Raw genomic sequence first — 27,716 nt, 5'->3', positions numbered from 1 at the left:
GAATTCATACTCAGGGACAGACAGAATTGTTACTGAGCGCCAGAGAATTGTTACTCAGGGACAGACAGAATTGTTACTGAGTGCCAGAGAATTGTTACTCAGGGACAGACAGAATTGTTACTGAGTGCCAGAGAATTGTTACTCAGGGACAGACAGAATTGTTACTGAGTGCCAGAGAATTGTTACTCAGGGACAGACAGAATTGTTACTGAGTGCCAGAGAATTGTTACTCGCACAGACACAAAATTGTTACTTGCACAGACACAGAATTGTTACTCGCACAGACACAGAATTGTTACTCAGGGCCACAGAATTCATACTCAGGGACAGACAGAATTGTTACTGAGTGCCAGAGAATTGTTACTCAGGGACAGACAGAATTGTTACTGAGTGCCAGAGAATTGTTACTCGCACAGACACAAAATTGTTACTTGCACAGACACAGAATTGTTACTCGCACAGACACAGAATTGTTACTCAGGGCCACAGAATTCATACTCAGGGACAGACAGAATTGTTACTGAGTGCCAGAGAATTGTTACTCAGGGACAGACAGAATTGTTACTGAGTGCCAGAGAATTCTTACTCAGGGACAGACAGAATTGTTACTGAGTGCCAGAGAATTGTTACTCTCACAGACACAAAATTGTTACTTGCACAGACACAGAATTGTTACTCGCACAGAGACAGAATTGTTACTCAGGGCCACAGAATTCATACTCAGGGACAGACAGAATTGTTACTGAGTGCCAGAGAATTGTTACTCAGGGACAGACAGAATTGTTACTGAGTGCCAGAGAATTGTTACTCTCACAGACACAAAATTGTTACTTGCACAGACACAGAATTGTTACTTGCACAGACACACAATTGTTACTCAGGGCCACAGAATTCATACTCAGGGACAGACAGAATTGTTACTGAGTGCCAGAGAATTCTTACTCAGGGCCACAGAATTCATACTCAGGGACAGACAGAATTGTTACTCAGGGACAGACAGAATTGTTACTGAGTGCCAGAGAATTGTTACTCAGGGACAGACAGAATTGTTACTGAGTGCCAGAGAATTCTTACTCAGGGACAGACAGAATTGTTACTGAGTGCCAGAGAATTGTTACTCTCACAGACACAAAATTGTTACTTGCACAGACACAGAATTGTTACTCGCACAGAGACAGAATTGTTACTCAGGGCCACAGAATTCATACTCAGGGACAGACAGAATTGTTACTGAGTGCCAGAGAATTGTTACTCAGGGACAGACAGAATTGTTACTGAGTGCCAGAGAATTGTTACTCTCACAGACACAAAATTGTTACTTGCACAGACACAGAATTGTTACTTGCACAGACACACAATTGTTACTCAGGGCCACAGAATTCATACTCAGGGACAGACAGAATTGTTACTGAGTGCCAGAGAATTCTTACTCAGGGCCACAGAATTCATACTCAGGGACAGACAGAATTGTTACTCAGGGACAGACAGAATTGTTACTGAGTGCCAGAGAATTGTTACTCAGGGACAGACAGAATTGTTACTGAGTGCCAGAGAATTGTTACTCTCACAGACACAAAATTGTTACTTGCACAGACACAGAATTGTTACTTGCACAGACACACAATTGTTACTCAGGGCCACAGAATTCATACTCAGGGACAGACAGAATTGTTACTGAGTGCCAGAGAATTGTTACTCAGGGACAGACAGAATTGTTACTGAGTGCCAGAGAATTGTTACTCTCACAGACACAAAATTGTTACTTGCACAGACACAGAATTGTTACTCGCACAGAGACAGAATTGTTACTCAGGGCCACAGAATTCATACTCAGGGACAGACAGAATTGTTACTGAGTGCCAGAGAATTGTTACTCAGGGACAGACAGAATTGTTACTGAGTGCCAGAGAATTGTTACTCAGGGACAGACAGAATTGTTACTGAGTGCCAGAGAATTGTTACTCGCACAGACACAAAATTGTTACTTGCACAGACACAGAATTGTTACTCGCACAGACACAGAATTGTTACTCAGGGCCACAGAATTCATACTCAGGGACAGACAGAATTGTTACTGAGTGCCAGAGAATTGTTACTCAGTGACAGACAGAATTGTTACTGAGTGCCAGAGAATTGTTACTCAGGGACAGACAGAATTGTTACTGAGTGCCAGAGAATTGTTACTCAGGGACAGACAGAATTGTTACTGAGTGCCAGAGAATTGTTACTCAGGGACAGACAGAATTGTTACTGAGTGCCAGAGAATTGTTACTCGCACAGACACAAAATTGTTACTTGCACAGACACAGAATTGTTACTCGCACAGACACAGAATTGTTACTCGCACAGACACAGAATTGTTACTCAGGGCCACAGAATTCATACTCAGGGACAGACAGAATTGTTACTGAGTGCCAGAGAATTGTTACTCGCACAGACACAAAATTGTTACTTGCACAGACACAGAATTGTTACTCGCGCAGACACAGAATTGTTACTCAGGGCCACAGAATTCATACTCAGGGACAGACAGAATTGTTACTGAGTGCCAGAGAATTGTTACTCAGGGACAGACAGAATTGTTACTGAGTGCCAGAGAATTGTTACTCAGGGACAGACAGAATTGTTACTGAGTGCCAGAGAATTGTTACTCAGGGACAGACAGAATTGTTACTGAGTGCCAGAGAATTGTTACTCGCACAGACACAAAATTGTTACTTGCACAGACACAGAATTGTTACTCGCACAGACACAGAATTGTTACTCGCACAGACACAGAATTGTTACTCAGGGCCACAGAATTCATACTCAGGGACAGACAGAATTGTTACTGAGTGCCAGAGAATTGTTACTCAGGGACACCTAATCGTTGAATTAAATAGTATGTCAGACAACATGCAGAGGAGTGGCAGAGGAGGCAATGTTTTAGGAGCGAGCAGACGTGGCAGCAGAGGAAGGGGTCGAGGCAGCAGTATTCGCAGCCAGAGGCCAGTGCTCCCGGTGTCATCCAGCGGTCGTGTCTCCACCGACAACCCTGCCGTCATTGATTGGTTGGCTCGGTCGTCTTCCTCTTCCCAGGTCACCTCTGACACCTACAGCCAACGGTCGGTGGGTACGTCAGACACAACCGTTAGTTGGCATGGCCCGGGACCAAGCCCACTGAAATCACGTGTCCTCTACCTGCCCCTGTCCTTTGCTGTTCCCTCACCAAGCGAAGTATCGCATGCTGTGGGCTCAGCCCCACTGTACAGTGAGGAAGAGCTAACAGAGGGCGGTCAGGAACGGGGGGAGACATCGGCCTTTTCAGCAGCCAAGCGAACAAGTACTGGCGAGGAGAGTGGCTCGGTAGCCGGTCTAGAGACAGGTCTGTCTCCTGACCCAGACGCAGCCGAGGGGGCTAGTAGTGAGGCGGAGACCCTACTTGATGATGAGGAGGTTGATCGCACTTGGCAGCCTCGTCGTCATCAGGCAATTTCTTCCGCATCATCAGGAGAAGAGGGTGGCAGCTTGGCAGCGAGCAAAACAGTCGGTGGGTTGCCCAGGAGACAGCAGCAGGGTCGCATCAGTGTCAGTGGAGCCAAACGTCCACGGAGTAGAGCACCAGCTCCACTGCAGCCTACCACCACGGCCAGTAGTGGTGCCGGTGCGCACGGAGGAAGTAGCAGTCAGCCAGTGAAGAGTAGCGGGGGCAAAGTTTCCTACTCGGTGGTGTGGCAATTTTTCCTCAAGCCGCCCGAGGAAGTAAACGTAGCCGTATGTCGACTATGTGGCCAGAAATGCAAGCGTGGCCAGGGGGCCCATGTTGGGACTACAGCGTTGCGTCAGCATATGCAGCGTCACCATTCGGTGGCCTGGGAAAACCGTGATAAACATACGGCGGTTCTGCCTGCCCCAGCCCCCGCTCCATCACCCGCTCCGTTACTTGCTCCGTCACCCGACGTCGTCAATCGCCCTCTATCAGCCAGTCAAGGCTCCAACACCTCTGCTGAGGGGAGTTGTCGCTCATTGGCATCTTCCGCTCGTTCAGATGCTCCTTCTCCTGCTACTCCTCTTCTCGGATTCCGTCAACAGTCTTTCTTGGAATCCGTATCCAAGAGACAACAGTTTGCGAGCACGCACCCGACGGTGCAAAAGCTGAACGTCCTCCTGTCCAAGTTGCTGGTGCTGCAGTCCCTCCCTTTCCAACTGGTGGACTCAGCACCTTTCCGAGAAATGATGGCTTGTGCCGCGCCGCGGTGGAGAGTGCCAAGCCGTCATTTCTTTGCCCAAAAGGCAGTGCCAGCCCTGCATTCACATGTAGAAGAGATGGTGGGCCAGTCTTTGAGCATGTCGGTCTCTGCCAAAGTGCACGGCAGCGCCGACGTGTGGAGCTGTAACTACGGTCAGGGACAGTACATGTCATTTACGGCCCACTGGGTGAACGTGGTGCCGGCACAGCCGCACCAGCAACTTGGACAGGTCACGACGCTTTTGCCTCCACGTTTGCACGTCCTTGGTCCAGCAAGCATGTCCGCCTCTACCACCTCTTTTTCCGCCGTGTCCTCAGCCGCCACCCCCGTGCCAAGTCCCATTACCCGACCGGCATATCACATGTGCAGGGCGCAACGGTGTCACGCTGTGCTGCACCTGGTATGCCTTGGCGAACGTAGTCACACAGGGGAGGAACTGCTGAGTGTAATGAACAGAGAAATCGACAGATGGCTGTCTCCGCGCAAACTAAAAATCGGAACCATGTTGACTGACAACGGAAAGAACATGGTGTCTGCTCTGCGTCAAGGAAGGTTGTGCCATGCGCCATGCATGGCTCACGTGTTCAATCTGGTTGTCAAGCGGTTCCTAAAATCCACCATCCCACTGCAAGACATCCTTAAAATGTCACGTAAACTGTGCATGCATTTCAGCCATTCCTACACCGCAAAGAACACCCTCATTGAGCTGCAGCGGCAGAACGGAATTCCACAGCATCGCCTGATCTGCGACGTTGCAACAAGGTGGAATTCAACCCTACACATGTTAGACCGCCTTTACGAGCAGCGAAAGGCCATCACCGATTTCCTGATGTTACAAGCGGATAAAGGTACTCCCCTGTGTAACTTAGATGTCAGCCATTGGCAGCTCATGCGTGACACCTGCCGCTTGCTCAGGCCCTTTGAGGAGGCCACGCTATTCGTGAGTCGGCAGGACTATGGGATGAACGACGTCATTCCTCTGTTGCACGTCCTGGAACAAATGCTGTTAACAATGGCTGGTCAGGGTGCGGTAGACGTGGCGCACAGATCTCAACGCCACATGACCCCTGTGGGGGCAGGACAGGAAGAAGAGGAGGAGGTAGAGGAGGACATTTGTGCTCAGGAATTATTGAGTGAAATGGGTGGTTTTTCCACTCAGCGGACAGGAGTGGAGGAGCAGGAGCATCTGGTAGAGGAGGAGGAGGAGGAGACAGAGGACCCAGACGCACCGTGGCAGTATGCTGTGGAGATGGAGGCAGGGAGTCCCTCGCATTCCTTGGCACAAATGGCCCATAGCATGCTCGGTTGCTTGCGTAGCGACAGCCGAATAATAACCATCAGACAGAGGGATGACTTTTGGCTGTCCACCTTGTTGGACCCTCGCTACCGGTCCAAAATGGTGGCCTTTTTCACACCTGCTGAGAGGGAGGCCAAAATTACGTACTATAAAAACCACCTATGTAGTCAGTTGGTCTCTGCCTTTGTGCGCCATCGTCCATCCTCAGACACTGTGGGCCCTGTGCGCTCGCGTTCCGCTGGCATGGCAGCAGGGGAGGGGTGGGGTGGTAGGAGCAGTGGCAGCTCCACCAGCAGCGGCTGCCTCAGTCTGCAGTCGATGATGAGTAGCTTTCTTCACCAGCGCAGTGAGGAAACTACTAACCAGCCGCAGCAGCAGCAGCAGCATCAGGTGGACCTGGAGCAGGAGCTCAAACAACAGGCTTGGGCCTACTTGGACAGCACCCTGCCAACCGAGGTAGACAATCCCCTTGACTACTGGGCAACGAAACTTGACCTTTGGCCCCAACTAGCTGAATTTGCCCTTGAAAGGCTGTCATGCCCGGCCAGTAGCGTGGCATCGGAGCGCGTGTTTAGTGCGGCAGGAGGTATTGTAACTCCGCGGAGGACACGACTGTCCACCCAAAGTGTGGAGAGACTCACGTTTGTGAAAATGAATCAGGCGTGGATTAGTCTGGATTTCAAACCACCAGTTCCTGACACAACTGACTAAATCCGCCATGAATCATGCCTCAAACATGTGCCACTTTCAGGTCTCCTCACACTGCTGGTGTGTTGAATTTTTTGACATAGGGTGCTGGCAGATTACGGGCCTCCTATAGCTGCTGCCAGGCCCCTAATCTGCCATAGGCCCCTATATACCACCTCCTCCTGCTGCTGCCAGGTCCAGAGTCTCTCATGGGTCCCTGTACGGCCTCCCATTGCTGCTGTCTCCATCGCCACACTCTGCTGCCATGTGCCACTTTCAGGTCTCTTCACACTGCTGGTGTGTTAAATTTTTTGACATAGGGTGCAGGCAGATTACGGGCCTCACATAGCTGCTGCCAGGCCCCTAATCTGCCATGGGCCCCTATATACCACCTCCTCCTGCTGCTGCCAGGTCCAGAGTCTCTCATGGGTCCCTGTACGGCCTCCCATTGCTGCTGTCTCCATCGCCACACTCTGCTGCCATGTGCCACTTTCAGGTCTCTTCACACTGCTGGTGTGTTAAATTTTTTGACATAGGGTGCTGCAAGATAACGGGCCTCACATAGCTGCTGCCAGGCCCCTAATCAGCCATGGGCCCCTATACCGCCTCCTCCTGCTGCTGCCAGGTCCAGAGTCTCTCATGCCATGTGCCACTTTCAGGTCTCTTCACACTGCTGGTGTGTTAAATTTTTTGACATAGGGTGCTGCAAGATAACGGGCCTCACATAGCTGCTGCCAGGCCCCTAATCAGCCATGGGCCCCTATACCGCCTCCTCCTGCTGCTGCCAGGTCCAGAGTCTCTCATGCCATGTGCCACTTTCAGGTCTCTTCACACTGCTGGTGTGTTAAATTTTTTGACATAGGGTGCTGGCAGATTACGGGCCTCCCATAGCTGCTGCCAGGCCCCTAATCTGCCATGGGCCCCTATATACCGCCTCCTCATGCTGCTGCCAAGTCCAGAGTCTGTCATGGTCCCTGTACGGCCTCCCATTGCTGCTGTCTCCATCGCCACACTCTGCTGCCATGTGCCACTTTCAGGTCTCTTCACACTGCTGGTGTGTTAAATTTTTTGACATAGGGTGCAGGCAGATTACGGGCCTCACATAGCTGCTGCCAGGCCCCTAATCTGCCATGGGCCCCTATATACCACCTCCTCCTGCTGCTGCCAGGTCCAGAGTCTCTCATGGGTCCCTGTACGGCCTCCCATTGCTGCTGTCTCCATCGCCACACTCTGCTGCCATGTGCCACTTTCAGGTCTCTTCACACTGCTGGTGTGTTAAATTTTTTGACATAGGGTGCTGCAAGATAACGGGCCTCACATAGCTGCTGCCAGGCCCCTAATCAGCCATGGGCCCCTATACCGCCTCCTCCTGCTGCTGCCAGGTCCAGAGTCTCTCATGCCATGTGCCACTTTCAGGTCTCTTCACACTGCTGGTGTGTTAAATTTTTTGACATAGGGTGCTGGCAGATTACGGGCCTCCCATAGCTGCTGCCAGGCCCCTAATCTGCCATGGGCCCCTATATACCGCCTCCTCATGCTGCTGCCAAGTCCAGAGTCTGTCATGGTCCCTGTACGGCCTCCCATTGCTGCTGTCTCCATCGCCACACTCTGCTGCCATGTGCCACTTTCAGGTCTCTTCACACTGCTGGTGTGTTAAATTTTTTGACATAGGGTGCAGGCAGATTACGGGCCTCACATAGCTGCTGCCAGGCCCCTAATCTGCCATGGGCCCCTATATACCGCCTCCTCATGCTGCTGCCAAGTCCAGAGTCTGTCATGGTCCCTGTACGGCCTCCCATTGCTGCTGTCTCCATCGCCACACTCTGCTGCCATGTGCCACTTTCAGGTCTCTTCACACTGCTGGTGTGTTAAATTTTTTGACATAGGGTGCAGGCAGATTACGGGCCTCACATAGCTGCTGCCAGGCCCCTAATCTGCCATGGGCCCCTATATACCGCCTCCTCATGCTGCTGCCAAGTCCAGAGTCTGTCATGGTCCCTGTACGGCCTCCCATTGCTGCTGTCTCCATCGCCACACTCTGCCATGTGCCACTTTCAGGTCTCTTCACACTGCTGGTGTGTTTAATTTTTTGACATAGGGTGCAGGCAGATTACGGGCCTCACATAGCTGCTGCCAGGCCCCTAATCTGCCATGGGCCCCTATATACCGCCTCCTCATGCTGCTGCCAAGTCCAGAGTCTGTCATGGTCCCTGTACGGCCTCCCATTGCTGCTGTCTCCATCGCCACACTCTGCTGCCATGTGCCACTTTCAGGTCTCTTCACACTGCTGGTGTGTTAAATTTTTTGACATAGGGTGCTGCAAGATAACGGGCCTCACATAGCTGCTGCCAGGCCCCTAATCAGCCATGGGCCCCTATACCGCCTCCTCCTGCTGCTGCCAGGTCCAGAGTCTCTCATGCCATGTGCCACTTTCAGGTCTCTTCACACTGCTGGTGTGTTAAATTTTTTGACATAGGGTGCTGGCAGATTACGGGCCTCCCATAGCTGCTGCCAGGCCCCTAATCTGCCATGGGCCCCTATATACCGCCTCCTCATGCTGCTGCCAAGTCCAGAGTCTGTCATGGTCCCTGTACGGCCTCCCATTGCTGCTGTCTCCATCGCCACACTCTGCTGCCATGTGCCACTTTCAGGTCTCTTCACACTGCTGGTGTGTTTAATTTTTTGACATAGGGTGCAGGCAGATTACGGGCCTCACATAGCTGCTGCCAGGCCCCTAATCTGCCATGGGCCCCTATATACCGCCTCCTCATGCTGCTGCCAAGTCTAGAGTCTCTCATGGGTCCCTGTACGGCCTCCCATTGCTGCTGTCTCCATCGCCACACTCTGCTGCCATGTGCCACTTTCAGGTCTCTTCACACTGCTGGTGTGTTAAATTTTTTGACATAGGGTGCAGGCAGATTACGGGCCTCACATAGCTGCTGCCAGGCCCCTAATCTGCCATGGGCCCCTATATACCGCCTCCTCATGCTGCTGCCAAGTCCAGAGTCTGTCATGGTCCCTGTACGGCCTCCCATTGCTGCTGTCTCCATCGCCACACTCTGCTGCCATGTGCCACTTTCAGGTCTCTTCACACTGCTGGTGTGTTAAATTTTTTGACATAGGGTGCAGGCAGATTACGGGCCTCCCATAGCTGCTGCCAGGCCCCTAATCTGCCATGGGCCCCTATATACCGCCTCCTCATGCTGCTGCCAAGTCCAGAGTCTGTCATGGTCCCTGTACGGCCTCCCATTGCTGCTGTCTCCATCGCCACACTCTGCTGCCATGTGCCACTTTCAGGTCTCTTCACACTGCTGGTGTGTTTAATTTTTTGACATAGGGTGCAGGCAGATTACGGGCCTCACATAGCTGCTGCCAGGCCCCTAATCTGCCATGGGCCCCTATATACCGCCTCCTCATGCTGCTGCCAAGTCTAGAGTCTCTCATGGGTCCCTGTACGGCCTCCCATTGCTGCTGTCTCCATCGCCACACTCTGCTGCCATGTGCCACTTTCAGGTCTCTTCACACTGCTGGTGTGTTAAATTTTTTGACATAGGGTGCAGGCAGATTACGGGCCTCACATAGCTGCTGCCAGGCCCCTAATCTGCCATGGGCCCCTATATACCGCCTCCTCATGCTGCTGCCAAGTCCAGAGTCTGTCATGGTCCCTGTACGGCCTCCCATTGCTGCTGTCTCCATCGCCACACTCTGCCATGTGCCACTTTCAGGTCTCTTCACACTGCTGGTGTGTTTAATTTTTTGACATAGGGTGCAGGCAGATTACGGGCCTCACATAGCTGCTGCCAGGCCCCTAATCTGCCATGGGCCCCTATATACCGCCTCCTCATGCTGCTGCCAAGTCCAGAGTCTGTCATGGTCCCTGTACGGCCTCCCATTGCTGCTGTCTCCATCGCCACACTCTGCTGCCATGTGCCACTTTCAGGTCTCTTCACACTGCTGGTGTGTTTAATTTTTTGACATAGGGTGCAGGCAGATTACGGGCCTCACATAGCTGCTGCCAGGCCCCTAATCTGCCATGGGCCCCTATATACCGCCTCCTCATGCTGCTGCCAAGTCTAGAGTCTCTCATGGGTCCCTGTACGGCCTCCCATTGCTGCTGTCTCCATCGCCACACTCTGCTGCCATGTGCCACTTTCAGGTCTCTTCACACTGCTGGTGTGTTAAATTTTTTGACATAGGGTGCAGGCAGATTACGGGCCTCACATAGCTGCTGCCAGGCCCCTAATCTGCCATGGGCCCCTATATACCGCCTCCTCATGCTGCTGCCAAGTCCAGAGTCTGTCATGGTCCCTGTACGGCCTCCCATTGCTGCTGTCTCCATCGCCACACTCTGCTGCCATGTGCCACTTTCAGGTCTCTTCACACTGCTGGTGTGTTAAATTTTTTGACATAGGGTGCAGGCAGATTACGGGCCTCACATAGCTGCTGCCAGGCCCCTAATCTGCCATGGGCCCCTATATACCGCCTCCTCATGCTGCTGCCAAGTCCAGAGTCTGTCATGGTCCCTGTACGGCCTCCCATTGCTGCTGTCTCCATCGCCACACTCTGCCATGTGCCACTTTCAGGTCTCTTCACACTGCTGGTGTGTTTAATTTTTTGACATAGGGTGCAGGCAGATTACGGGCCTCACATAGCTGCTGCCAGGCCCCTAATCTGCCATGGGCCCCTATATACCGCCTCCTCATGCTGCTGCCAAGTCCAGAGTCTGTCATGGTCCCTGTACGGCCTCCCATTGCTGCTGTCTCCATCGCCACACTCTGCTGCCATGTGCCACTTTCAGGTCTCTTCACACTGCTGGTGTGTTTAATTTTTTGACATAGGGTGCAGGCAGATTACGGGCCTCACATAGCTGCTGCCAGGCCCCTAATCTGCCATGGGCCCCTATATACCGCCTCCTCATGCTGCTGCCAAGTCTAGAGTCTCTCATGGGTCCCTGTACGGCCTCCCATTGCTGCTGTCTCCATCGCCACACTCTGCTGCCATGTGCCACTTTCAGGTCTCTTCACACTGCTGGTGTGTTTAATTTTTTGACATAGGGTGCAGGCAGATTACGGGCCTCACATAGCTGCTGCCAGGCCCCTAATCTGCCATGGGCCCCTATATACCGCCTCCTCATGCTGCTGCCAAGTCTAGAGTCTCTCATGGGTCCCTGTACGGCCTCCCATTGCTGCTGTCTCCATCGCCACACTCTGCTGCCATGTGCCACTTTCAGGTCTCTTCACACTGCTGGTGTGTTAAATTTTTTGACATAGGGTGCAGGCAGATTACGGGCCTCACATAGCTGCTGCCAGGCCCCTAATCTGCCATGGGCCCCTATATACCGCCTCCTCATGCTGCTGCCAAGTCCAGAGTCTGTCATGGTCCCTGTACGGCCTCCCATTGCTGCTGTCTCCATCGCCACACTCTGCCATGTGCCACTTTCAGGTCTCTTCACACTGCTGGTGTGTTTAATTTTTTGACATAGGGTGCAGGCAGATTACGGGCCTCACATAGCTGCTGCCAGGCCCCTAATCTGCCATAGGCCCCTATATACCGCCTCCTCATGCTGCTGCCAGGTCCAGAGTCTCTCATGGGTCCCTGTACGGCCTCCCATTGCTGCTTTCTCCATCGCCACACTCTGCCATGTGCCACTTTCAGGTCTCCTCACACACTGCTGGTGTGTTGAATTTTTTGACATAGGGTGCTGGCAGATTACGGGCCTCCCATAGCTGCTGCCAGGCCCCTAATCTGCCATGGGCCCCTATATACCGCCTCCTCATGCTGCTGCCAAGTCCAGAGTCTGTCATGGGTCCCTGTACGGCCTCCCATTGCTGCTGTCTCCATCGCCACACTCTGCCATGTGCCACTTTCAGGTCTCCTCACACACTGCTGGTGTGTAGAATTTTTTGACATAGGGTGCTGGCAGATTACGGGCCTCCCATAGCTGCTGCCAGGCCCCTAATCTGCCATGGGCCCCTATATACCGCCTCCTCATGCTGCTGCCAAGTCCAGAGTCTGTCATGGGTCCCTGTACGGCCTCCCATTGCTGCTGTCTCCATCGCCACACTCTGCCATGTGCCACTTTCAGGTCTCCTCACACTGCTGGTGTGTTGAATTTTTTGACATAGGGTGCTGGCAGATTACGGGCCTCCTATAGCTGCTGCCAGGCCCCTAATCTGCCATGGGCCCCTATATACCGCCTCCTCATGCTGCTGCCAAGTTCAGAGTCTGTCATGGGTCCCTGTACGGCCTCCCATTGCTGCTGTCTCCATCGCCACACTCTGCCATGTGCCACTTTCAGGTCTCCTCACACTGCTGGTGTGTTGAATTTTTTGACATAGGGTGCTGGCAGATTACGGGCCTCCTATAGCTGCTGCCAGGCCCCTAATCTGCCATAAGCCCCTATATACCGCCTCCTCATGCTGCTGCCAAGTCCAGAGTCTGTCATGGGTCCCTGTACGGCCTCCCATTGCTGCTGTCTCCATCGCCACACTCTGCCATGTGCCACTTTCAGGTCTCCTCACACACTGCTGGTGTGTTGAATTTTTTGACATAGGGTGCTGGCAGATTACGGGCCTCCTATAGCTGCTGCCAGGCCCCTAATCTGCCGTAGGCCCCTATATACCGCCTCCTCATGCTGCTGCCAGGTCCAGAGTCTCTCATGGGTCCCTGTACGGCCTCCCATTGCTGCTGTCTCCATCGCCACACTCTGCCATGTGCCACTTTCAGGTCTCCTCACACTGCTGGTGTGTTCCATTTTTTGTCATAGGGTGCTGGCAGATTATGGGCCTCCCATAACTGCTGCCAGGCCCCTAATCTGCCATGGGCCCCTATACCGACTCCTCATGCTGTGACGTTGCAACAAGGTGGAATTCAACCCTACATATGTTAGACCGCCTTTACGAACAGCAAAAGGCCATCACAGATTTCCTGATGTTAAAAGCAGATAAAGGTACTCCCTGTGTAACTTAGATGTCAGCCATTGGCAGCTCATGCGTGACACCTGCGCTTGCTCAGGCCCTTTGAGGAGGCCACGCTATTCGTGAGTCGGCAGGACTATGGGATGAACGACGTCATTCCTCTGTTGCACGTCCTGGAACAAATGCTGTTAACAATGGCTGGTCAGGGTGCGGTAGACGTGGCGCACAGATCTCAACGCCACATGGCCCCTGTGGGGGCAGGACTGGAAGAAGAGGAGGAGGTAGAGGAGGACATTGGTGCTCAGGAATTATTGAGTGAAATGGGTGGTTTTTCCACTCAGCGGACAGGAGTGGAGGAGCAGGAGCATCTGGTAGAGGAGGAGGAAGAGGAGACAGAGGACCTAGACGCACCGTGGCAGTATGCTGTGGAGATGGAGGCAGGGAGTCCCTCGCATTCCTTGGCACAAATGGCCCATAGCATGCTCGGTTGCTTGCGTAGCGACAGCCGAATAATAACCATCAGACAGAGGGATGACTTTTGGCTGTCCACCTTGTTGGACCCTCGCTACCGTTCAAAAATGGTGGCCTTTTTCACACCTGCTGAGAGGGAGGCCAAAATAACGTACTATAAAAAACACCTATGTAGTCAGCTGGTCTCTGCCTGTCTGCGCCAACGTCCATCCTCAGACACTGTGGGCCCTGTGCGCTCGTGTTCCGCTGCCATGGCAGCAGGGGAGGGGTGGGGTGGTAGGAGCAGTGGCAGCTCCACCAGCAGCGGCTGCCTCAGTCTGCAGTCGATGATGAGTAGCTTTCTTCACCAGCGCAGTGAGGAAACTACTAACCAGCCGCAGCAGCAGCAGCAGCATCAGGTGGACCTGGAGCAGGACCTCAAACAACAGGCTTAGGCCTACTTGGACAGCACCCTGCCAACCGAGGTAGACAATCCCCTTGACTACTGGGCAACGAAACTTGACCTTTGGCCCCAACTAGCTGAATTTGCCCTTGAAAGGCTGTCATGCCCGGCCAGTAGCGTGGCATCGGAGCGCGTGTTTAGTGCGGCAGGAGGTATTGCAACTCCGCGGAGGACACGACTGTCCACCCAAAGTGTGGAGAGACTCACGTTTGTGAAAATGAATCAGGCGTGGATTAGTCTGGATTTCAAACCACCAGTTCCTGACACAACTGACTAAATCCGCCATGAATCATGCCCCAAACATGTGCCACTTTCAGGTCTCCTCACACTGCTGGTGTGTTCCATTTTTTGTCATAGGGTGCTGACAGATTACGGGCCTCCCATAGCTGCTGCCAGGCCCCTAATCTGCCATGGGCCCCTATACCGCCTCCTCATGCTGCTGCCAAGTCCAGAGTCTCTCATGGGTCCCTGTACGGCCTCCCATTGCTGCTGCCTCCATCGCCACACTCTGCCATGTGCCACTTTCAGGTCTCCTCACACTGCTGGTGTGTTCCATTTTTTGTCATAGGGTGCTGGCAGATTACGGGCCTCCCATAGCTGCTGCCAGGCCCCTAATCTGCCATGGGCCCCTATACCGCCTCCTCATGCTGCTGCCAGGTCCAGAGTCTCTCATGGGTCCCTGTACGGCCTCCCATTGCTGCTGTCTCCATCGCCACACTCTGCCATGTGCCACTTTCAGGTCTCCTCACACTGCTGGTGGGTTCCATTTTTTGTCATAGGGTGCTGGCAGATTACGGGCCTCCCATAGCTGCTGCCAGGCCCGTAATCTGCCATGGGCCCCCGTACCGACTCCTCATGCTGCTGCCAGGCCCGTAATCTGTCATGGGCCACTGTTGTCGCTTGTTGGCATATTCCGCTCGTTCAGATGCTCCTTCTCCTGCTACTCCTCTTCACGGATTCCGTCAGCAGTCTTTCTTGGAATCCGTTTCCAAGAGACAACAGTTTGCGAGCACGCACCCGACGGTGCAGAAGCTGAACGTCCTCCTGTCCAAGTTGCTGCTGCCAGGCTCGTAATCTGTCATGCGCCCCTGTACCGCCTCCTCATGCTGCTGCCAGGTCCAGAGTGTGTCATGGGCCCCCGTACCGACTCCTCATGCTGCTGCCAGGCCCGTAATCTGTCATGGGCCCCTGTACCGCCTCCCCATGCTGCTGCCAGGTCCAGAGTGTGTCATGGGTCCCTGTACGGCCTCCCATTGCTGCTGCCAGGCCCGTAATCTGCCATGGGCCCCTGTACCGACTCCTCATGCTGCTGCCAGGCCCGTAATCTGTCATGGGCCCCTGTACCGCCTCCTCATGCTGCTGCCAGGTCCAGAGTGTGTCATGGGTCCCTGTACGGCCTCCCATTGCTGCTGTCTCTATCGCCACACTCTGCCATGTGCCACTTTCAGGTCTCCTCACACTGCTGGTGGTTTCCATTTTTGTCATAGGGTGCTGTATGGCCTCCCATTGCTGCTGCCTCCACCGCCACACTGTGGCTCCACACTCTGGTTTTGGCCCCGTGACTGCCCAAATGAGTGAAGTGTGCGGTGATTCTAAGATCGACGGCACTCATCTGCATGTCATACTGACTGACAGTATTATTTCTCTTCCCCAGCAGACTCCAAGGGCATTTAAATTAAAGGTACAGTGTTCTGCACTAATATTAAGTCTCTCTGAAGCCTAGAAACACCCTTTTTTAAGTTAAATTCACAGCGAATTTATTCGACTCGAATCGAATATTGTCCACGAATTCGCCGAATCAGTCGAATCGAATTTTTCATTTCTTCGCTCATCTCTAATTTTAATGCATATACAACATCTTATGGAGAGATATAATTTAGTGTAAAAATATATAGGTAATATAACCTATCCCCTACCTTCCTTAACAATACTTTTCTTTATGTTTTCAAACATTTAGAAAACAAGCAATGTAAATATAAAGAATTAGTCAGATCTATACATTAGACTTAAACTTTAAAGGCAAGAGGGACAGGAAGGTTTGGTAAAAAAAAAAAAGTACAAAGACAAGTAGGAATTAATGATATGTTATTTTTTTTACCCATTTTGACTGGAGTTATAACCCTCCCTTAGGCTGCCCATACATGAGTCATTTATGAGGATACATATACCATTCTTTAAAGCCTAGGTTTCGTTATATATATATATATATATATATATATATATTATTTATTTATTAATTTATTTATTTTTTTAAATTCAGCACAGGGGACAGTACTCACACTCAATATGAAGTGCCCCTTCTACCCATGTCATACCCCATATTGGTAATTTTCTGGTGCTGCAGGGGTTAATAGGATCCACTGGACCTGTCACAGACACTCCTCGAGAATGCCATTATGCCTGCCCTTTCTGTCCCCTCCATTCAAAGAAGCCATACTATAGCTTACATCAATGAACAGCATTGCGTGAATGGAGGAGTTGGAGCTTTCATTCATTCACCCTTCCTTCATTTAAAAAGCACTTTTCATTGATAGCAATTTTCAATGATAGAAGCTATAGTACAAATTTTATGAATGAAGGGGGGAGGGCAAGCAACGGTACCAAGTCCAAAGCTTGTGTAAACCTCTACAATACTGGAAGTTTACAGCTGCGGAGCTATGGCAGACGACTTTGGATTTCAGCTAAGAGAGAGCATAAGAGAGCAGCCAGCAGCACAAGCAACACTTCCCATTGGATGTAAATACTGTTTCTTGTAGTGTTTTCATAAAAGAAAAAAAAAACCTAAACTTATTCTTTAAGTTGGCCTTAGGCCTTTGAATTGTACAGTAATGGAAATTTTACATACCCGCTTATTGACAACATCAGTAGGTTTTTTAAATAAAGGAAAATTGTATTTCACGTTTAACACATCATTATAAAAGGAATAAGCTATTCCTTTTAATGAATTTTAATGTGATTGTAAATGTTTTTTTTTTAAATAACAAACATCTTTATACTTATCTACTCTGTGCAATGGAATTGCGCAGAGCGGCTCCATTCTCCTCTTCTTGGGTCCCCTGCAGGTGCTCCTAGCTCTTCCTCTCTGTCCAGTGCCCCCATGGGAAGCAGTTTCCCATAGGGGCACTTGTGCATGACAGCAGGGCTCAGCCCCGTCCCCACTTATTTGTCACTGCCTTTGATTGACAGCGGTGGTAGCCAATGGCTCCTGGTGCCCCAGCAAAAGCCAGTGACACACAGAAGTGAGGGGAGAGAAGAGCTGCAGACTTGCACAGTACTGGATCGAATGAGGGCTCAGGTACGTAAAAGGGTGGGTGAGGGGCCAAACGAATGCCTAAACATTTTTTACCTTAATGCAAGGAATGCCTTAAGGTAAAAAATGTTTAGGCTGTAGAATCAATTTAAGATAAAATTGGTAGGTATGATTGTTTTTTGAAAGATCTTTGTGTTTTCAGATTGAGAAATGGATGCACCACATGAATAGAACTCACTCAAATCTTGTTCACATGTTTTCAATTGGAACCTCATATGAAGGAAGACCATTATATGTGCTTAAGGTAATATATTCATATCTGTAGCCTAACACCCATCACACAAAAGCTTCCTTTTTTATTTTTTCTGTAATTGATGAGGCCATATCTGTCATAAGGCATGTAAACATGCCTGATAATAGGTCCCTGTGCGCTCCCGAAATGTTGCTTCTCTCTATGTGATCACACAATAAAAGGAAGCATGTTAGTGGGTGTGTTGGTGACATATACGTACCTGAAATAAATACGTATCCTATTTATGACCAGTCGGACGTTGTTCCAGAACCCTTTTAACCATATGGTCGATTCCAGTATGGTGTTTGAGAAGAATATACTCTGTGTTATCCATAGGGACCCAACTACATCTGTATTATTTAGTCTAGTTACTAATCTGGTAAAGATTGCCTACAATCAGTTATGGCATCACCTACAGCTGATTATTGCCTACTAAAAAAAGGAAAGATTTTGGGAGAGTTATGCTTCAGAAAAAAGTTGAATTTTATCACAAGGAACCATGCAGTGCTAGAAGTGCACACTGTTAACTTGACATGCAGCCAACTTCTGGTGGGTGAGATCAAATAAAGCAGGACTCAGCCCACTGATTTAAAGCAGAACTAAGCTCTGCAAATATGAACCTCTTCTCCAACAATCCAACAACCTTGAGGTTCCTCTCCAGCATCTTCTCCTTGGCTTCTTTTGGGTGATGGGTCTTTAGCCAGCACCTTAATGACTGCCATGGGATAACTTAAACTAGAATTCCAGGTTACCACCTAAGTAGTCTTAAAAATGCTTCCTCCCTCCTCCTAACACCCACGCTGACTAACCTGAGATGTGTATACTTACCTATGTCAGCCAGTGGCACCTGCAGGAGAGAAGAGAGAGCAATCGACAATAGCTGGAATTCCTGGGAATGGTGACATCACCCATAAGCTTCCTATGACCCATCTGGAGCAGCTTGAAAATAGGTAACTATATATTTTTCTTACACAGGTTAGTCAGCATGGTGTTAGGAGGGGGGATGGAGCATTTTTAATAATAGTTATGTTTTAGCTAGAATTCTACTTTAATTCTGGCCCATTGTCAGGATTTATTTAATCTCGACTGAGAATGTAAAGTGAGCTGTGCATGCGCAGCTCAGTGTGTATTCTAAAGAAGACTGATAACAGGCAGATAATCTTGTTTTATTGGAGGAGAGACATAGCATGTCTGTTCTGCAATGAATAACACTTTTAGTTTACCTTTAGTGCAGTGTTAACTACTTTTAGATACAATAAAGCCATGCCTCTTGTGTTAACTGTCACAGTTGCCAGTGTGCTTAAGCCAACTCTTAATTTAAAGCGGAACTAAACCCTCCTATACTTTACAGCCATAGAACCGGCTATGTTAGCCACTGTTTGATATGCAGTTTCCATTGGATCAGTTATGAAAACAGCCATTTGATGGTTCGACAGTTCAGTTCAGAGCAGAAGTAATTGTTACAGTTATCATTCATAGCATTCTTGAATGCAACTGTTTTGGGAAATCCATGGGCTTAGTTTTGCTTTACCTCTCAATACCTTTAATGATTAGTGTCATAGCTGATCACATGTGCAGCACCATGCCAACTACAGATCTAAATAGAAGCTAAGATGGCGCCATCTTCAAGTGTAAAGGATAGGAGACCTTTGTTTTGCTTTAAATGTGAAATAGGTATTTGATAGGTTATTTTCAGAAAGCCTTTATAATTAAACCCTGGGGCACCAAAATATGTTGAAATCAATTTAACTTTTAACAGAGTTATACAAAGGAAACAAAAATGGATACTTATTTGTAATACGGAATGACTATTGCATTAGACCCATGTGCCTTTAACATGTGTATTCTGGAAACGATGAGTGAATGACTTAATCTAATAGGATCCCCATCATGCCAGGCTGGAATTATATTGTGCTGTCTGGTTTGTGTTTGTTAGATTTTCACTAATGTTTGCAGATCACTCTGTCTGTACACTAGATGGTTAGGTGAGACTAGATGCTTTTCAGGTTGGTCTGAGCCAGATTCCATCCTGCAGTTGTCAAAGGACTACAAATCCCTGTGCGCTGTGTCAGCCTCCTCTGCATGGAGTTGTGGACTCTTGGCAACTGAATGGTCTAAGTTTGTCTATGACTGATTTATTTTAAGAATTTTTTTATAAACTGTATATTTCTATTTTTAAAAAAATGTTAACACTGCTAGGAGTGCTAAAGCAGCTGCACCAAAAAAATTTCAGAAGAAAATGGCATGATTCACACAATTTTAGATGTGACTTGAGTTGCACAGAATTGCTTGACGATGGAGATCACATCGATTTCAAAGGTGCCTGTTTGCTATTTTTTGATGATGTTTTGCCCTATAGACATCAATGTAAACACATCAAAATTGCATGTACATGTGTTTTTGATGCGTTTTTATGCAATCCAATGCAATTTTTCCCCCAAATATTCTCCTCATTCTCCTTCTTCCCCCTGCAGAAATAACACCAGTATGAAAATCATGTCAAAAATGCACCAAGTTGAACTGCTGTTGCACTAGATATTAACTTTAGAAATTGGATGAAATCGCAGCTGCCACATTTGTACAGTGGTTGGACTCTGTTTGTTTGCAACAATGTTTTACGCTGTTGAAAACTACTGTTTTCTAAATAAATAAATAATTAAATAAAAAGAAAAGAAATTGCAGCTGCCGCAGTGTAAACCAGGCCTAAAGTGTACATTTAATAAAAACAATTACCTATGTTATAATTAAGGTTGTATACCAGTGGTCTCCAAACTGTGCCCCATGCAGCCCTTTACTTGCCTGTATGCGACCCTTGGGGAACAGTTTCTCACACTGATACAAGGCATTATTCCTCTCACAGACACCAATGATGGAACCCTACTCCTTCCACTGACACCAATGATAGGGCACTATTCCTTCTACTAATACCAATGATCAAACCCTACTTCTTCCACTGACACTAGTAATGTGGCACCATTTCTTTCACTGACACCAATGATGAGGAACTATTCCTTCCACTAACATCAGTGATGAAACTCTACTCCTTCCACTAAAACCAGTAATGGGGCGCTGTTCCTTCCTCCGACACCAATGAGGGGGAACTATTCCTTCCACTGACACCAGTGATGAAACCCTACTCCTTCCACTAACACCAGTAATGGGGCATTATTCCTTCCACCGACACCAATGATGGGGAAATATTTCTTCCACTGACGCCAATGAAGAAACCTTACTCCTTCTACTGACACCAGTAATGGGGCGCTATTCCTTCCATGACACAAATAATGGGGAACTATTCCTTCCACTGACACCAGTGATGAAACCCTACTCCTTCCACTGACACCAGTAATGGGGCACTATTCCTTCCCCAGACACCAATGATGGGGAACTATTCCTCCCACTGACACCAGCGATGGGCCACTGGATCTCCCAAAATGGGGCACTACTCCTTCCACTGACACCAATGATGGGGAAATATTTCTTCCACTGATGCCAATGATGAAACCCTACTCCTTCTACTGACACCAGTAATGGGGCGCTATTCCTTCCATGACACAAATAATGGGGAACTATTCCTTCCACTGACACCAGAGATGAAACCCTACTCCTTCCACTGACACCAGTAATGGGGCACTATTCCTTCCCCAGACACCAATGATGGGGAACTATTCCTCCCACTGACACCAGCGATGGGCCACTGGATCTCCCATAATGGGGCACTACTCCTTCCACTGACACCAATGATGGGACACTATTCCTAACACTGACACCAATTATGGGGCACCATACCTCACACTGACACCAATGATGGGGCATTATTCCTTTCAATGAAACCAATCTTGAAACATTGTCTACCCCCACTGACACCGGGGCATTTTATTCTCCTACTGGCCACAGTGTGGCCCTCCTAAAGTCTGATGGATAGTAAACTGGCCCTTTAATTAGAAAGTTTGGAGACCCATGCTGTATACTGTTGATGAGTCTTTTTCCATTCATTATATCCACCACTTTGTCTAGTTTCATATCTGGTCATTTGTCAGAAATAGCAGTCCTCGTTGACTTTCTGCCTATGGTTGGCAATGTAATATGTCTATACTGTAAAATATTTGACAGCATTATCGCCCAACATACCTTCGACTGCATGTGTGTTGTCAATAAAAGAAGAGGCTGGCCACTCCTATACCCTACACCATCATGGCCAACCCTTCTCCACTCTTCCCAACTGACAGTTCTAGTGGGATTGGCTACAGTGCATAGCAGATACCAGAAGTGGCATTCCACCACTGCTTCTCCTTGCCCACAACCTCAACCATAAGCACACTGCAAAACTGAGACAGTGGTCATGTGACCTCCTACAGAGTCATGTAATAAAGCTATTTTGAGGTCACTTTCCTAAGAAATCATTGCTAATAAAAAAAATAACTGTTCCTGCCCAATATATACATTATAGTAGCCTGGACTTCTGCTGTAAGCAACCCTTGTGGTATTATAGTTTTCCTCCTTTACTGGGCAGCTTGTAATGTGGAAATTACATTTTATTTATCCATTCTGAAAGTTAAAGTGACCCTCTCTATTACCAGTGAAATGTCAAATAAAAGCACATGTTCCTAGAGGCAGATGGCAATAAATATTATAGGCAGAAAACCACTTTTCTCTGAAAGCTTCATTGTCCTTGTCATTTCAGTCACTTGTAGTGATTCCACAGCTCTGCCTGCCACTTGCTAACTGCTTCTCATTCCATTCTCTTTAACCACCATGATAGAAATGGCACATGAGTGGCAAAGAGGAAGAGCCTGGGACTGTCACTCACACAATATAAAGGATTCACTGCATAATTGGACTGTAGAAAACCTTTTACTTAGAGCTTGTTCACTCATTTGGCTATACTGCAACTCCTCTGAAAAGTGATCTGCGGTGGATCGCTTTTCATGGTATGTTTGACAGGCAGGGAGGAGACAATATGTTGCCTTCTTTCCATCTGCTTTAAAAGAGAAGTATGGGATGACTTTTTTTTAAATTATACTCACCTAAGTGGATGCAAAATCGGTCCGATGCTGTATCTGTCCCCCACCGGCTCTAAGTGTGAGAACTCAGAGATCACATGACTGCTGAGTTCTCACCGCCGCTCTGAGCAGAGAGCAGTGACTGTCAGTGGTGACTGGATCGGTGGGCTGTGGAGGAGGAGGGAGCGGCTGGTTCAGGCTGTCAGCAGCTCGCTAAGAGGCTGAGCTAGGTGCCAGGTTAAAGTCAGGATCTTTTTCCAGCCTGGATCGACTGAGCGATGTCAGCCACGGGCTTCAGCCTGCTGTCAGCTGAAAACGGGTCACAGGAGTGCAGAACAAACTTACTCCTGTGATCCAAAAAGAGCTTTGGCTGTACTTCTCTTTTAATCCTCAAAATGCTGCCCTACCATGTGTGCATTGCATTTGATTGCAGGGTGGATGTGGCACAGAACTGTACAATGGGTGACGTTTGGCAGTGGTACCACTTGCTGAAATTGACATGCTGTTTATTTTTGCTGCGTGGCAAAGCATCATAGCCACAGTATGTGTACAGCCCTGAGCAGCTATGTGACCCAGAGCCATTAGTGTGTTGGGGGGGTAAAATAGTGTCTCATCTGCCTGTTATTACTCCCTCCCCCCAGCTGCCCAAATGAACTAGCCTTTAATTTATTAAACGTCATAGAATACAGCTCTCACACGTTTTATACTTACAAGTGCACAAAATCTCTTTGTAAAGCACTTGTAAGCATGTAGCAAGTAAAAAGGCTGTGTCCTGTGCCATTTAATAAATTAAGAAAAAAGTTTTGTACAGTACAGTTGTGTGGTAAATCTGTTATATTCTTAATACTTATCTCCTGGCAAGATGAACCAGACCAGCACGTAGCCATATTGGGTGGGCTTGAGAGGTAAGATCCATCTGGAATGGCTGCATATTGTGTAACTTGAAGAACAGCAATGGTGCCTGTAACTGATTATACTTTCAGGTGAACTGTACATAAAGCAATGAAAAACACAGTGCAAGGCAATAAAGCATAAATGGATTTTACTTAGTTTAGAGCAATGATAGTAATCAGCCAAAGAGTTCCACAATGGCCACTCCAGTCTCTGATTTCAAAATTTGAAGATCATGTGCCGGTACAAGCATTTTACCGCAGTACAAAAGCAAACTCAATCCAGATCGGTTAAAGCAATAGAATCTTCAGTGAAGTGTGCAAACTTTAGGTCTCTTCAAAATCAAATTAACTTTTTTGTACGAATGAATCTTTAATGAAATTGGTAAAAGACATCAAAGTGGGGAAAAATGTTAAATGTCCTTGTTTTCTCATTTTTCTGTAAATCAGATTATTTCCCCAATCTAGTTTTGAAGAAAAACTTAATTATTTCTGTAAATAGGTTTGTTAGTATGCATTTTTTCATTTGAAAATAAATAAATCTATGAAACTGCATTTGTTGAAATTAGATAAGGTCTTTGAAGAATTTCTTATTTGTTTTTATGCTTTTTTTTCCCTGCAGAGAATTTTGTTTGTTTAAATGAAAACTATATAGGTTCTGGATCAATGTTATAGAATTTGTTTTGTAAGCTTTTAAACTCTTTAGATAGATAGATAGATAGATAGATAGATAGATAGATAGACAGACAGTATATGGTTGATTTTTGCAGATAGTTTTTCTTTTGCAAATATACATGTATTACATTTACTACATGACAAAGGCTTCCCAGAGCACCGTGGCTTATCTAAAGAGACATCATAGCTGAGTTGAGGCTTGGTTTGTCTGATTGAAACTTTGTACTGAGTAGTTGATGGGCCACTGCAATGAGTCAATATATGTAAATATGTGTAAATTTGTAGCAATCTGTAAACAACAAGTCAGCACAACAAGTGCCAAAGTGCTGTTTGCAGCCCCCAGGCCTCAGGGCTGGCGCTACTGTATCAGATCAGTACTTTTCTTTTATTTCTGCTATATAAGGACTGTCATCTTCCTAGGGTCTCAGAACAATTACATATATCACCCATCAACAAAGAAAAATAGCAAATTAATATTTGGGATCTCAACTATACATGCTCTTGAACAGTGGCTCCCAAACCTTTGTGAGACCAGCGCCTGGTAAATTTTCTTTGAAAAGTTCCCATACTCCAACAGAAAAAAAAAGCTGATATTCATAGATTTTAGGACTTTTAGAGATATGATTATGTAGATAGATAGCATAGTATTGTTTTATCAATAACACACCAAGACTATATGTTTATTTTCTTTACATAGTTGGGAACAAAGCCTTCCTCTTTTAAGAAATCCTACAAGAGAGAAATATGGATGGACTGTGGAATTCATGCAAGAGAATGGATTGGACCAGCTTTTTGCCAGTGGTTTGTAAAGGAGGTGATGTATAAATTAATTTTTATTACAAACACACAGGGCTGTCTTAATACATTGACACCCCTGGGCACCACCCAGGGGTCCCAGGTGCATGAGGACCTCATGAAAACCTTGCATTAAATCATACTTGCTAACTGTCCCAGATTTGCCAGGACAGTCATGCTTTTTGCTAAGCTGTCCTGGGATGGCCTGGGCAGTGTCCCAGAACCTGTATTGTGCTCCCCTGATCCCTCCTGACTCCACCTGTACTGTGTCCTTTGTGTTGATTAATCTTTGATTTATGGCATGTTTTCTTATTGTTTAAAATCAATTTTATTGAAAGTACTAATAAATATATGTCAACTATTTATATTTTAATTCTTAAAATTGGGACAGGCTGGTAGGGGCCCCAGTGCATTACTTTACCCAGGGGCCCATGATACTATTAAGATGGCCCTGCAAACACATACTAAACATTCTACTGTTATTTAAAATGAAAAGGCACACTGCATTCAGTATAAATATTCTGCATTTGAATGGAGCAGAAACTACCTAACTAATGAATGGATCTAAGTTTCACCCTGGCATTCATCTTTTGTGCATTGCTACCCCTCTAGCAAACAGAAAGGTTTGTTCTTACCTTTAATACAGGAAGCTCTACACAGAAGCAAAGTTTCACACACGATTACTGCACAGATATGGAAGAAATAGACAAAACACACCAAGATTTAGGAAAGAATACACGTGATTTTTGAATTTGGACAATATTTACTTATCCTGGAGTTCAGCTTTAATAATATCGTCATATATTTACAGATTGAGTGTTTGTTCCCTGAAATTGGTCTTTAATGTATTTTAGATTAATTACAATGGTACCTATATTTTCTGGTAATATATTTGAAATTCCTTACACAGGCCATTAACACCTATAAGAGTGATCGTGTTATGAAGAAAATTCTTGACTTTCTCTACATATATGTGATGCCGGTGTTAAACCCTGATGGGTATCACTACAGCTGGACCCACGTATGTATCCATAATACTGTGAGCTGCCTAACATGTGTTATTAGGTTGTCTTAAAGGGAACCTGAGAGTATGGAAATTTGAAAACTGCTATTGCAGACTTTGGTGCTCCCAGTATTTGCTTTCATTACCTAGTAAGCCACTGACCTGGAAAAAGCATGCAGTATAAGAATTTAGATTTCTTGGCTGCATATTTAATCCATGTCAGTAATTCGCCAGCAATGAAGCCAGGATTAGGATGACAGCACACTATTCTGCACCTTTAGAAGTAAATAAGCAATGACAGCTCCTATATTTCTATCTTCACAGTTTTGCTTTAGAACAAAATTCCTTTTTTTAAGTTTAGGATACAGTGAAGAAGGGTTTGCTCCCCTTTAGGGCTTTATTCCTTTCCACAGCCTTAATGTGAGATCTCTTCTTATACCTTGTCCTATAGTGGCAATCAGACCTTCATTGTAAACTGAACCTACTGGTTCCTGTCCCTGCTAATTCCCTATATTCATATGGAGAATCCAATGACGGCTGGTGATAGCAGAGTAATGGTGTCAATGGCCTGGTGCTCTTTGCATAGGAACATAGGAATGAATAGAGAACCTCATATCAAGGCCTCGAATATCAATAAAGAACTGAGATGAACTGAAACATGGCTTTACATCATTCAGAAATGAAAATATTTTTTTTTTGTAGAGTACTAATTTGATATATCAGCCATTTACCATTTAAGCTATAATATGTATTTTTGGTTTTTTTTGCATGTGACCTGACACCAAATATAAAGTATACATACCTTATTTCCAAGTGTCTTCTAGCCAGGCATGTGACAAGCAGATCCATTCATCTTTCCTCCAACACCAGTGGTTTGTGGTCCTCAATGCCGAATTGAGATGTATGAGCTCTGTTTTATGCAGAATTCTACTGTAAGCCTATGTTACATGGTACACCTCAAGGGTATTCTAGGGGATATGTCCACTATAGCCTTAAGCTGGGTATACACTGAGAGGTTTTTTTTTTTTTCATTCTACCAGTGAGTGGAATGAAACAAAAACTGACAGAGTCCTGCATCTCCCCAGTTGGCTGCATGTGCTGATTGAATGCTGGTTTTCCAGCAGGGCTGTTCAACAGAAGCTGGTCTAAAGATTGTCTTCTGTTGATTTGGGGGACATCTATCAAGAAGGATCCATGGGTATGTCTTTTCTATAGAACAGAGTTGTCGGTAAAGCAATATAAAAACAGTTTATTATATCATATGATTAGTGTGGCAAAAGGTTTAATTCCTAGGTTTTGGAAGGCCCAGGATCCACCGACAATGAGGGATTGGATAGACATAGTAGAATATGTTAGTAGGATGGAGGAACTTTGTTACATGGAGAAAGATGAAATGGAAAAGTTTTGAAAAATTTGGGATAAATGGTATGAGTTTAGAACTTCAGAAAAATACTTAAAAATGAAAGGTCCCCTGATAGTAGGACCAGAGAATTTCAATGGTTAACGAGATCTATATATATATGACTAGATTAATAGGAGGGGAAAGAGAGGATAAAATGAGACTGGACAGGGAAGGGTTAAGGTGGGTATGGGGATAAAGTTTATATGTATGATGTAAAAAGATTTATGATGGTTTTGTAAGGTATTTTTTTGTTTTCCTAAAAGAAAATTTAATAAAAGAAATAATATAAAAAAAATAAAGATTGTCTTCTGTTGAACAGAGAGCGATACACACACACATCTAAATTCAGCCAGTTCCAGCTGA

The 27,716-nt window shown here is 47.1% G+C and overlaps 1 protein-coding gene across 1 annotated transcript in view; it reads left to right on the top strand.

Moving 5' to 3' along the window:
• CPA6 (carboxypeptidase A6) overlaps positions 1 to 27,716 on the top strand; it is a 164,134-nt gene that overhangs the window by 114,149 nt on the left and 22,269 nt on the right. The window contains exons 5-7 of the mRNA XM_089654280.1: positions 17,496 to 17,597; positions 24,851 to 24,967; positions 25,859 to 25,969. Of these exons, the coding sequence (XP_089510406.1) occupies positions 17,496 to 17,597; positions 24,851 to 24,967; positions 25,859 to 25,969 (330 nt within the window). The remainder of the gene's footprint in view (positions 1 to 17,495; positions 17,598 to 24,850; positions 24,968 to 25,858; positions 25,970 to 27,716) is intronic.

The sequence above is a fragment of the Staurois parvus genome, unplaced genomic scaffold (genome assembly GCF_062004578.1).
Source record: "Staurois parvus isolate SC_StPar_1 unplaced genomic scaffold, SC_StPar_1.0 ptg000748l, whole genome shotgun sequence".
Classification (NCBI taxonomy): domain Eukaryota; kingdom Metazoa; phylum Chordata; class Amphibia; order Anura; family Ranidae; genus Staurois; species Staurois parvus.
Note: the sequence above shows the minus strand (reverse complement) of the source record. Positions and strands in the feature narration are given on the sequence as shown.